The sequence below is a fragment of the Tetrao urogallus genome (assembly GCF_951394365.1).
Source record: "Tetrao urogallus genome assembly, chromosome: 4".
Taxonomy (NCBI): domain Eukaryota; kingdom Metazoa; phylum Chordata; class Aves; order Galliformes; family Phasianidae; genus Tetrao; species Tetrao urogallus.
This window is the reverse complement of record NC_136817.1, coordinates 58,709,305-58,722,717: the sequence shown is the minus strand read 5'-3', so window position 1 is coordinate 58,722,717 and position 13,413 is coordinate 58,709,305. Positions and strand designations below refer to the sequence as shown.

Below are 13,413 nucleotides of genomic sequence, written 5' to 3'. Positions count from 1 at the left end.
TCCAATAGAGGTGTAGGTGTTCGTGTTCATTGCAGAACTAGAACTATTGTTGGACTAGATGGCCTTTAAGGGTCCTTTCCGACTTTAATGATTCTATGATTCTATAAAATAACCAATAATCAATATAATACAAATATGGTCATTTCCTCTGGAAATCTCACAGCAGCACCAATCCCCGGTGCAAATCTGGTGAAACCCATTAATCAGCCTTAATTAACTCTTCTTTCCGAGACTGAATTCTCAGGCTGACAGCTTGGATGACTCTGTCTAACAGCACCACCTGGTGACACCTGCCGCGACACCAGAGCTCGGTGATCCAGACGTCAGAGTTTCTCTGGAATATACATTTTATTCTGCAAGCTTTCGCTCTGCGATGGGAGGCAGCAGCACAGGAGCCCCGCACAGCAGCTCCCCGCAGCTCCCTTCCCGGCGCACGCCCCGCTGCCGCCGGCAGAACGGAACGCGCTGCGCGGGGCCGCGTTGCTCGGGGAAGGCACTGCGCGGAGGCACCGGCTGACGGGGCCGGACCGGCCGCCATGGCGGTAGACATCACCCTGCTCTTCAAAGCCAGCGTGAAGACGGTGAAGACCCGCAACAAGGCGTTGGGAGTGGCGGCCGGCGACAGCGCCCGGGATGAGCTGCTCAAGCGCAGCGCTGCCCGCTCCAGGAGCGACTTCACCGGGCGGGCACGGGAGGTGGTGAGTGCGGGCAGCGGGTGGCCGGGGCAGCGGGGCGGCGGGCAGCCCGCAGCCCTCCCCGGGGAGCCGGGGCGAGCTCCGGGTGGCTCCTGAAGTCCCGCAGAGCGCCCCGGGGCAGCGCCGTCCGCAGCGGATGTGGGCCGGGAGCCGGCGCTGATGTGGCGGCCGGAGGGCTCCCAGCCCCACCCCCCCACCGAGCCTCCGTTTCTCCGGGCTGGGGCTCGGTGCCGCCGAGCTCTGCTGTGCTGCTGCGGGCTGCCACGTAGGTCGCCTGCGGGACGAGCGGGCGAGTCTTTGTAGTGCTGGGTCGTTCCTTATTGCTCGTTTGTTCCTTGTGTCGCACGGTATGGCTGTCAAACGCTGGGTCCGTATGAACTGCGAGTAAACTAGGGCGTTGTAGCTGGAGAGACAAGCGCTGAAAAGCTAAGGAATTGCTGGGCTGGAGGCTGACCAGCGTTAATAATATTACTGAGTATGATTGTAAACTTGTTGCAGATTCTTTGCATCCATACCGAGCAAAAGGTGTGGGGGGAAAGTGGCGCCGGAGCACGGTTTGAGTGATGCCCTTAATCGGGCACTAGGACACACCTTGGAGGTGTTCAAGGCCAGGTTGGCTGGGCTCTGGGCAGCCTGATCCAGTAAGCGGCAGCCCTGCCCATGGCAGGAGGATTGGAGCTGGGTGATCTTTAAGGTCTCTTCCGAGCTAAGCCATTCTGTGATTTGGAAAAGCTGAGAGAAACAGCCTGCTCAACATGCTCTATGAGGAAACAGACTTCCAGAACACATGTGCCAGTGTAGGGCTGAGCAAAGGATGACGGGAGCTTTTGGTCCTCAAGAAGGCAATGATGCAGTGATGGATTTTCTACTGTTTCACATTTATAGAATGCTGTTAGAATTTACTGTGTGTGTATTAGTGCTTTTTGGTCAACGAAAACAAAAGCTATGTATTTTTTTATTTTTTGGTCCTTGGACCTTTGCTTTGGCATAACTATTTTAAATTCAGTATGCACGGATATTAAATCACACTTTTACAGACTTACATGATTACTTGGTTTTGGTACCTGATTTGATACCGGTACAGATATTACATAGTCCCAGTTTGTGTGACACTTGTTCTCAGCTTTACCATAGCCTTAAACCAACTGATATGGATATTTTTATATCATTGTCAGTTTTGGAATGTCTCTGGCATATGTCATGTCTTTCTGTCTTAGGAAATCTTACTATTTAAGCCTTCTCCTTTACTTTTTATGGCAAGTACAAGCTATTAGGAAGATCGTCTGTCAAATATATTATTTGAAAATACTGTAGGGATGAGAATATTTAATCACTGCTGACTGTTCAGTATGCGTTACAGAAATGGAATTAGGGTTGATACAGCTTATTAAGAGAAATAAAATCAGTGGCAAAGCAGAATCTCACAATGGGCTTGATTCCAACCATGAGTTATTACTTTTTTTTTTTGTTTTGCTAGGGAGATGATGTGCTTTTTTAATGTTCTTGCAAACAGACTAAAAAATTATGTGTTACAACTTAAATTCTTCAAAAGCAATACCAGACGTATCTGAAATCATGTCCTTGAGAAGGGAAAACTTGAAAGGTTAATTGTTTCTGAGCCTTTAAATGCAAAATTTCAGAATGATCGAATGTCTGTGATTGAAGCTGTTGAACGCATAGGAATGCCAGATTCATGGGGATACAACATCTGTTCTTCATATAACTTCTTTGCGCGTATTCTATAGAATGATCAATTCTTTTTTATTTTATTTTTTCAGTTGGTATAATAGGCCCGTATTCACATCAAGGATATGTTTGGTTGCTCTGTTTCATCCTCTGTAATGAGAAGGGAAAATCTCCACGTTCAAGTTATGGTTTCAGAACATAGTGAATTACATCTGAGTTTTAAAAGAACAAGAAATATTCAAAATACTCCAAACGGAGGAGAAAAATATGGTGCCTACCAGCCTGAGAGCAACTAATGCACAGACAGCCCTAGCTATAGCACTGTTTAATTTGCCTTTACATGTGGAAAAAGGAGACAGTCAAGTGAAAATTAGGCCTACTTTGTTCTCTTGGCAGAGAGCACTCTTGGCGGAGCACTGGAACAGGCTGCCCAGGGAGGTGGTGGAGTCTCCTTCTCTGGAGATGTTCAAGACCTGCCTGGATGCCTACCTGTGCGACCTGCTGTAGGGAACCTGCTTTGGCAGGGGGGTTGGACTTGATGATCTCTGGAGGTCCTTTCCAACCCCTACAATTCTGTGATTCTGTGAAACCAGAATGTCAATATTAGCACTCAAACTTTTTTTCAGTTATATAAACATCTTCAATAATCCAACAATATTGCATTTTTTAAGACCACCAGCTAATTTCCAGTTAATTACAAAGTATTCCTTTTTTTTTTTTCTTGTTGAAAATGTCAGTTTAAAAATAAAATAACTTGCTTACTGTATTAACTTTTTTATGGGACAGAACATGCATTTGCCAGGTCTAGTATAGCCCTGAATGAGACATAACCTCCATAACCTGTATCTGAGAACTAACATTAAAGCGTGTGGCAGAACACGACTGGTGAGTCAGTCTGCATGAGTGAATTGCTCCACGTGTAACTGAGTGGCTGACTCTAATAGCACTAAGAGGGAAATAGCCACAACTGGTTAAAACTGAACACTTAAATTTCTTCTGTTTTATACTGAAGCAGACTGAAAAACTCCAACATGCTTTATTCAGGTTAGTTTATACGATCATTCTGGCTCTAACTGCTACATAAGAATAACTCCCATGAGAGAATATTTGGATGCCAGGCAAGTATATATTGCTTATGGTACAGCCAATTACAGTCCTTATTAGAAATTAATGACTCTGCCAAATTTTGGACAGCTAGTGATATTTCAGCTCACTTTTTAGCTCTTAATGAGAGGTAAATTCTAATAAATTGGGCCCACAGCTGAGGTCATTGGAACTTGCGCTCACGTCTCCCTCATACTGTGCTGAACACTCACTTCTCCCCTCGGAGTTCACTGGGGGCTGCATGTTGCAGTCATTTGCATGCACCTGGGATTCCCTTTCCTATTTTCTAGGCAGAAAACAGAATTCTAAATTATACATTTTCAAATGGGAAGGTACAGCGTACCGCACTATATTATTTTAGATTTATCTCTTCCTCTCTGCAAATTGTTTTTTTTGCTTCTCATTTCCTTCATTCTTGTTAGAAAGCAGCTCAGGCTAAGAGATGGAAGGCAAAGTTGATAATTTAAATTAGGGGGATAGAGACTTAAAAAGCAGGTTAAGGGAACAGCAGGGGAAGGATTTTAAAAAGATTTTTGGAGACAAAACGCTAGCCTTGTTTAATGCAATGAGATTAAAAGCCAAATCGCTAATGTTCCCCATGTGATGCTTCTGGTTTTACTAAAACTTCCATCAGTAACAGTGGTGAGGATATAGGTTGGCCCTGAGGGAGGAGCTGTGAACTCTTGTGTTTTGAGAAGATCTGAAATGACTGTACAAATGTCTGTTGTCCTCCCTTTCCCTTGTTTGTTTGCTTTTCAGCACATTCTTAACTCCATGGGAGTTATTTCTGAACATAGGCCGAGCAGCTGGTTTGAAAGCTGGCTTGGGAAACAGCTTCCAAAGCTGCCCACTGAGGTTGTTTTGGTTATCTGGGCATCACGTGGTGCTGCAGAGTCCTCCAGGGCTGCAGGGTGGGTTTGAGGGCAGAGGGTTCCCTCTCCTTGTCCTTTTCTTGCCTCCTTCCAGAGCCCACTTGTGGGAAGTTCTTTCTTGGCTTACAGTTGTTGGAGAAATTATTCAATGTAGGTGGTTACTATGAACTCTTTGCAGCCTATGGTCTTCATTTAAGTTGATGTCTGCTGTGAGCTGTTATTACCTTGCTGAAAAATAGGGATGGAACTAATGGAAGATTGTTGTACACATGGAATTGGAAGAAACCTGAGGTTTAATACACGTGGCTTCCTTCATATCTCAAATACAGAGTACATCTATGTGACTGGGACAGGGTGGCAGGTGCTCTGGGATGGGAAAAGCTGGAGTTATGTGATGGGATGACAACAGGGTGAGCAGGCTGAGCGGGAGGAAAGCAGGCGGTACAGCTGGGAGAAGGGGCAGTCAGCTCTGAAAGGATAGCAACAGGGATGCAAAGGAAGGAATGAAAAATGGAAACTGATACAGAGGATGTCAGAATATAACTAAATTAGGTTAGAAAAAGAAAGATGTAACAGCAAGAATGGAATTTGCAGTTGTGCATCAGCTTACTGTCTCTGAGTTCTTTATCAAAGTTAAAATAGTGACCTGTTCTTTCTTCAAGAACTATTTAGGTACGTTGAAATTGCTAGAAACTTTAATATTTTTATTTATATATTTTAAACCTATAATCTTTTTTGTGACAGAAATGAACTTACATATAAGCAAAGAAGATTATAGGTTACCGGAGTGATACTGCACTTCTTTTCTCCGTGCATACTGTATGGTCGTAATGTTGCATAGAGAGGGATGCTTTTTTTTTTTTTTTTGACTGTTGAAGGGCACTACTTCTGTTAGCTTCAAGAAAACAGAATTGGATTAAGCAGCTTCTTCCACTATGATGATTAGCAAACAGAATTTCTGAGCCATCCTAGATAGTGATTGCTTTCAGCTCTCAGATGTGTTGAAGTAATCATAAATGAGGGAGATGATTTAGGATACCATGTAGGTGTTGTCCAGCATGTGAGACAAACAAAACCCATATGAAGTTGAACATGTTCTCACTGGATATTAGGAAGAATTTCTTCTCAGAAGAGTGGTGAGGCATTGGCACAGGCTGCCCAGGGAGGTGGTGGGCTGGCTGTGCCTCGAGGCATTTCAGCAAAGGGTAGATGCAGTACTTAGCTACATCGTTTAGTGGGTGATATTGGTGGTAGGTGGATGGTTGGAGCAGATGATTTTAGATGTCTTGTCTGATCTTAATGGTTCTGTGGTTCTGTGAATGTCATCCAAATCTATTCCCATCTTTGCTTTTCCACTTCACTTCCACTTTCAATACACTGCTAGCTTGACACTTCCAGGGGGATATATGCATATAATATATAAGTGTGCGTGTGTCTACATATATGTGTGCATATATATATGTGTATATTGTTGTTACTGTTGACTTTAAAAGTTTTAATGTAGACTTAAATATTCATTCAGCATTGGTAAAATGAATTCCTGTAGTATAATCTGGAACTGTTTCCCACTTTTCCAAAGTGGAAAGTGAGACGGGTTTCAGGAGAACATCAGCAGAGGTTCTCTAAGGACATAGGACTCCTCAGTGTCTTGTTGGTCTGAGGCTGAAGATAAGAGGAGAGACTTGTTAAAAATGAAATCTCACTGCATTTACTGGATTTCTAATACAGAGTAATATTCTAAGTAGGTTTTTATGGTATGGTCATTTAATTATTATTTTAATGGAAAAGCCTTGTTCTGGGAAAAAAAAAAATGAAGTCCTCAAACATTGAGCGCATATGTGATGTAGTAATTTATTTTAATTGAGAAGATGGGAGATAACCTTGCTGCTGAACACTGAGGGGATTTCTGGCATGAAACGCACACTGGAGGTCTGATGTGATGAAGAGGAGCTTTAAAGAGAGCCCTGTCTGTGTGACAGACAGAGAACCGCATGGATCCTGGAGCCAGTAGTGCCTGGAGAAGAGGAAAGAGGGTTCCGGCAGCAGGAAGAAGGAAGTTTGTCAGTAATTTGTATTTTGGTCAGGAAAAACATTATCATATGGAAAGTGTGGTATCATCTGCTATTGACATGAGTAAAATATAGACAATTGGATTTCTTTTTTTCTTTTTTCTTTTTTTTTTTCCTTGCCTATTTTCAAGGTGGTTTGGATGTCCTTACAAAGGAAAACAATTTCAGTTTGCTGGACTTCTTGGTATTTCTCTTTCCGAAAAGAAAGCTGTAATTTCTTCAAGAGTTTTTGGCTGAACTAATGGTCTCCCCCCTGTTCTCCCCTATCTCCTTTAATTCCATTTTAGCCTTTTTACCTTCCTTTCCCCCTTTTTCAGGAAAGAGCACAATGCATACAAACAAACAAACAAAAATTGCTTAGTCTTAGAACACTTTTATACATAAGACATCCTGTACATGAGATCTGTCTTCATAACTAGTTCTCTTGTATTAAAAGTAAATGATGACAGCAAACAGACACATGAAAGGCAAACATAATGGTGATGAAAGCCATTTAATGATAAGTGGAGAAACAAATATTTGTTGAAAATAAAACTGTGTCTAAAGGCTCTAATGCTGACTTTTGGAAACATTACCATGTAGCAATGTTAGCAATGCTGTGTGTCCTGTACAGTAGATATTGTTTAAAATTGCTTGGGAACTGGAGCTTGCAATTGTGAGCTTGGAATGTCCTGCAGATAATTAAGTTGTGGTCAGGCTTTAGAAAAATAAAAAGTTCTCGAACTATGATTTTACAAACATGCTACAATAACATTGCTTTATATTTAACAGTTTCTTATAGAAAGCTGATACTCTCATGAGGCATTCACTAAAGGTAAAACATCAAGAAAGAAAAAATATTAAATTAAAACTTCACTTAGGATGTTGACAGTTGGCTTGTAATATTAAACAGATGTGCATGTTCTTGGGATATTCTTCATTTAGAACTTTGTTTCATACCCATTTTCAAGTGACAGTTACTAATTTTTGATTAATTTAAAATTCCCTTTTCTTCAGTTGTCTTTGATATATATATATATAATTTTTTTTTCTTCAGGTCAGTTCAGCTGGATTGTGATGCACACTGCAGTTTCTGTTGTGTTGTCCAAGGAGAGAGCTTTATCTAGGCTTAGATTGAAGGAGAGCTCATTCAACTCTGTTTTTAAAAAAAAATAAATTACACGTATGGAAAGATCCTTTGGCTAGACGTTGCCCTTGCGTGTGTGAGCAGGGCACTTGTTGATTCTGGTTGTGGGTATTGTAGGGCATAATTGGGTCTGTTTGGCTCATAGTAAAAGCTGCGCTTGAAATGACACCAAAGGGAAGAAATTTAAGCTTTTAAGAGAGAAAAGTTTTATGAAATATGGAGGGAAGGAATAACTAAAAAATTACAGCACTCTTAAAATGGCAGTGTATTGTGTCTAGTTCTCTTGTCACTCAGCCTTTTCAAAACCAGTGTTTTGTTCTTTTTAATAGAAAAGAGCTACAAAAAAGATCTTAAGTTTGGAAAATCTGAAGTAAGTCTGATTGTGGATTTTACAGAAAACCAAAACTGAGATACAGTACTGGAGAAAATGTGTTCTTATGATATGATTCAGCTGCTCTTTGATTTAGTCGATCCTGCACCACGTGAAATCAAGTGCAAGTATTGTAAAATCCAAACGGTACTCAGCAAGTAATGCAGGAGTTAATACAGAGGGGTGGCTCAGGAATTCCTTTTTACATATGGGACATTGCTTCTTTCCAAAGCAAAGAATTGGATACTGGGTTTCCCAAATCTCAGGCTACTTTTCCTCCAGTGACCTATGACTGATCAATCTGACCTTAGACTGTATGATACATGCATAGAACATGTATGAATGTTCTGTCTTTATATTTTTTATAGTGAATGAAATTGCAGGAAACAATGTGTTTAAGTTTTCCTAAACTAAAATAGCTGTGTTAGAGTTCACAGGGTGCATAATGTAGTTATCTACCAGAGGTGTTGCTTACTGCAAAGCAAATGAGCTCTTGTTCATGATGATTTTTCTTTTTCTGACTACATCATCACAAATTTCAGAGTGTGTGTGAATGTACAAAGATGGTTCAATGTGGTTTTGTTTATTTGTTTGTTTTCATTAAAAATGAAGAATGCATTAAACCAAGTGAGATATTAATTGATGAAATAATACTTCAGTCTGCATACCGTCTTAGGAGCTGGATGTCTCCTTTCCTTTTCCTGTACATTTTTTCAGTCCCTTTAATACACAATGATAATATGTCACAAAGTGAGTGATACTAGGTTATATATGCATCGTTTCCATTAATTATGTTATTTTCAATTCCAGAGATTCTTAGTTCATTATTGAATCTATTGTAGTTTAGGTGGGAAATGCCTACAAGAACTCAGATATACCATATTAAAAACATAAAATGCAGTAGGGACACCTATAGACAATAAAGAAAAATACATCTGAGAGGGCATCTTAATATGGAGAAAAGGAAAGGAAAAATAGAAAAAATCCAGGAGTTAATTGGTTTGTCTAAAATGTGACCGAGTTCTATATTTATTTTTCTCTGTAGCATATAGATAGCACAGTGCTGTGGTCTGGCTATGACTTCACCATTTCGTCATACAATGCATCACAGTTTATTGTCTCTGTCCTGAAATTTACAGTAGTTTCAGGAATGGTTTGTGGGTTCACTCAATACACTTGAAATATATGGTATAATTTTATTTTGCAGGGAAAACTAAAGCATGTACATTTTTCCAGAAGAAAGCTTTTTTTGCTTGTAGTGAAAGACCTTCCTATAAAGCTCTTAAAATAAGAATCTACTGAATTAAGTACCATGTAAATTCTATTCTGAATATTATTCCAATTTTAAAGAAACAAATTCAGATGCATCCACTGGAGGCATGGGAAGAAAGATAATCCAAATACTACATTAATTTTATCTTTTGAATAATGCTCATTTGCATACTTGTCTTTGACACTAACAAGAAACAATCTTTGAAGTAAAATTTTGATTCTTGATTTGCTTTTATGTCATTGTTATTCTAAGTGATGTTTTTATAAAGGCTATTACTTTAAAAAAACTGCTGTCAAAGGAGGCACCCTGAGACCTGTTCTTATGTTATGGAGCATCTTTCTTCTGGGGTTTTTGTGGTGGTTGGATCTGGCATGAGGATTTGTCCCTTATGTGGAAGGCTTTGAAATAGAATGAATAAAATGTTCATCGTGGAAATGATGAGAAATAGCACACCTGTTGACAAACAGATTGCCTTAGCGCACGTGTTGTGTAAGTGATGGTACTGAGGATAATGCAAACTCTGAAAGAATAATACTATGGGTGTCTGATCCTGCAAAGATACCTTTGACCAAGGATGTTCATTTGTTTTTAAATTAGTGGCAAATAATACTTTCTTACTAGAATTTTGAAAGCAAGAAGATTGTTGTAATGTAAACAAACTGAAACTTTTGAATAGTGAACTTGTTTGCTTATTGTTATTATTTCAAACATTTCCACTGTCTTTTGAGGCTCTGAACTGAATGACTGCATTGCCTTCTAATTGCATGTTGTGTGTTCTGCTTTAAATTGCTGTTACAGTAGCTCCCAGAGCTCCTAACTGGGAGCAGAGCTATGTATCCCTTGCAGGGCTTTTGAACTTTTAACTAAGCAAGGCATTTAAGGAGGTAGGGGCAGATGTGGGATGAAAACCTGCTTGCATTGAAATATGTTGCAGAGTTGTGGTCAATTTAATTGAAGGAAAGATTTTGCAAAAAAGTTCTTAGAGTTTAATACTTATAAGATAGTACTAAAAGGGAAGACTTCTGAAGTGCTTTTAGACCTCTTCAGTCAGGTACATGCTTTGATTTTTTTGTTTGTAACAAGTGAACTGAATTCACTGGGGCTATTCATGCCTTATTGAATTGGTTTCTAAGAGAGTGTTCTCAGAAACTTCTGACAAATGGGAAGGGCTTGTCAATAAAGACGTTTCTAATTTGCTTTGCTTATTCCTGCTTTAAAGATGTTCTTTATTCTAAAAAAAGGAATAAATATATGAATATACATAACAATTATTAGGTGTAACTTGCAGTATTTTGAGAAAGTTCAGTTGTGGAGATATGTGAGAGTTGTAGCAATTAACCTACATGCACATTTATAATTCTAGAAAATGGACAGCGTATTACATTCAAAGACTGGATCTGATAGACCCAAATTGCTTAAAACATCAGTTATTGAAGACGTCCCCCTGGGACTTTGAGAAATCATTTAGCAGATGAAAGTACATTTTGAAAAGTTTGACCTTACAGGCAATCATAAAATGAATCAAAACAGTTCTTTCCTCCCCTGAAATGTACAGAGCCCATCTGTATCTAATCCAGTAATTACAGACTGAGTTCAATTACCTTTTCAAACTTGGAGCAGACTGGAGACTAGGCAGTGAACAAACACAGGGTTTTGTCTAGACCTCAATTGACCACAGTCTAAAACTTGAATTTATATCTCATTTTATTTCTAGCTTCGCTTGATAGTTTTTAGGAGATTTATTTTGCTGTGTAGTTTCTAGACTGTGATTATATATTTATTTATTTAACTTCTTGACCTGGTGTTTATGGCTACATTTTTATCCCAGTGAACTTTATAAAATTAGTCCTAAGAGTTTACTGGGTTGATCATTTAAAATGTAATGAAAATTGGGGCTAAGCATCTCCTGAGTCTTTAATGTTGCTACAATGAGATTATGAAAGAATCTGAACAAGAACAACTTTTCGGAGTTAATACTCTATACTCACTCAGTATATTTAAAGTCCAGATTAAAGACACAAATGCAACTTTGTTGTTTTTTGTTTTCTAAGAAAATTGAATCTCAGTTCTACCAGGCTGTGAACAATGATGAAAATATGCTTTGGGCTATTTATTAATTTCTGTGAGTTCTGCCTCTTGATTCAGCTAGTGCTAAAGAATACACAGTTGTACCAGCTCACGTTGGTTATCCTTTTGATTGCTAAGTCAGAGGTCAGGCATCTCGATACTACCCCACAAACCGTGCAGCAGACCCTATAGCATACTTGTCATTGAGAAGTGCTCTGCTGAGCTTGCTGACTTCTGTGAGGACAGCGCCAGTGGGATGTTGTGATTCCTTATGTGATTGTCTTATACATACAGCCTTTGGTTGGAGAGCAGTCTTTGCAGTGAAGATGTGTGTAGTTTGCAGAGTAAGTTGTTGAGCTTTGCAGAAGTCAACCATAGCCAAAAAACTTTTTGCTACGACTCTTTGCTTTGTGTCTGGTAGCTGCTCAGCAGCAGCAATGAGGACAATAAATGCAGTGTCTTTAACTTCCAGTTGGGCTATGCTTTGGTTGGGATGGCATTTCTTGGCAAGTGAAGGCTGACTGATACATTTAGTTTAACTTAATGAGTAGTTTAACTTAATGATTCTTAATCAATATCTTGTGTAGCAGTTGCTGTTAATTTTCTAGGGATGCTGTTTGCGATGACTTTGTGTTAGGTCTTAGGGAATAAGCCATAATGTTGCAATGAGCAGTAAACTTGATGCGAGAATGTTGTGATGTTTAATTGCCTTCCCTAGTAATACTCAAGAAACAGCTGTTAAAGGCTTTGTAGGGATAGGCATAAGACTTTTATAATCCAGTACTGTTGCTGTCAGCACACAGGTGACCTAGCTAGGAGGCAGGAGCAGGCTGTGGTATCATCAGGTGTTTCACTACCTTGTGTATGGCCACATCATTCAGTCTCTTCCTTCCCCTTTACCTTATAGCACAAACTTTCTTGTACCTGTATAAGCAGTGAGTTTGGCTGAGTCTCTGACTTGATTCTCCTCTATGGATTGAGGAGAAAGCGGGGGGGCCAGCAGCAGCATCTGCCATGTTAGTGTGGGTTGGGATGGTGCATATTTGCGTGTCATGTTACTCAGCTTGCCCCAGTCACTTCCAAGGTGACAAATAAAAGTGGTTTTGCAGGAGCAGGCATCAGCTTGGGCCCTAAATGTGTGTAGTTTTAATGTGTTACTGTTGGTGCTGCTAAGGGGTACTGCTAGATAAAGAGAGATTTATGAACACTTCTGAGGTACTGGTAAGAAGAACGTGTTAGTGAGTTCAGAGCCACTGGGTGCTGCATGCAGCTGGGAGAATTCAAAGCCTTTCCTGGATCGTGCACGTGTGAAGGGCTGGGGTCTGGGGCAGTAAGAGCCTGTAATTTACTCCTGTGTGCAGGACACGAGGAAGTTACTTTGCCAGGAAAAGTCCCATACGTTCTTTGTTTGAGACACAGAGAGAGCTTTGAAGGGAGCTCTTGTTAAAATATTGGCAGTGTGTCATTTGCATCACCTTTGTTTTCTTGAATATAAAAGTTAAAGCTGCTCTGAGTAACGTTCAGTTTCTGGCTGTGAGTTAAAAGCCAGCTGCCAGTTGCGCTCAAAATGAGGTTCTGCAGGGGGATGTACGGGTGCAAGCGTTTGGAGAAAGCCATAATGCTACAGCTTATGGTCTGGTCAGATTGATGACTGGGTCTTGAATGCACCTATATATTTTGGTAGAGAATAGCATAATTTTATGCATTGATTTAAAAAAAAAAAAAAAAAAAAAAAAAAAAACTCTTTAAAATCAACACTTGTCTAACTGTTGCCCATTTATGTTCAGTTGTTCACCTCTTCTTTAAAGGTCCCTCTGGCAAGGAGTAAGGCAGTTCTGGAAACTTGCCTCTTTGTTACATTCACTGAGGACAAACTCTAACAGTTAAATCAATTTTTAAATTATGGGTAATGCTGCTGTATTTTTAATCAAGTAACAGCCTAGTGGTTTGCTGGTTTTCAGATAGCCAAACTACACTGTGAATAATCCCATATAAAGGGGTCCTGATGACTTCAGAATTGTTCCTGTGGCTTATGAAGCTGCTATATTTATACAGACTTCCATCTTTTAAGCTGCTTATTTTTTTCTTTCTTCAGTTATATATGAGTTTGTTGTATAATAGATGAGAGAATACCTATGTTCATGGAGTTTA

General features: G+C 39.9%; 1 protein-coding gene across 1 annotated transcript in view; it reads left to right on the top strand.

Annotated features, from left to right (window-relative positions):
• Window positions 1–536: 536 nt before the first annotated feature.
• The window catches only part of STX18 (syntaxin 18), a gene marked incomplete at both ends in the record, with an annotated part of 52,462 nt that continues 39,585 nt past the window's right edge, over window positions 537–13,413 (top strand). The window contains one exon of the mRNA XM_079535083.1: window positions 537–698. Coding sequence (XP_079391209.1) covers window positions 537–698 — 162 coding nt within the window. The remainder of the gene's footprint in view (window positions 699–13,413) is intronic.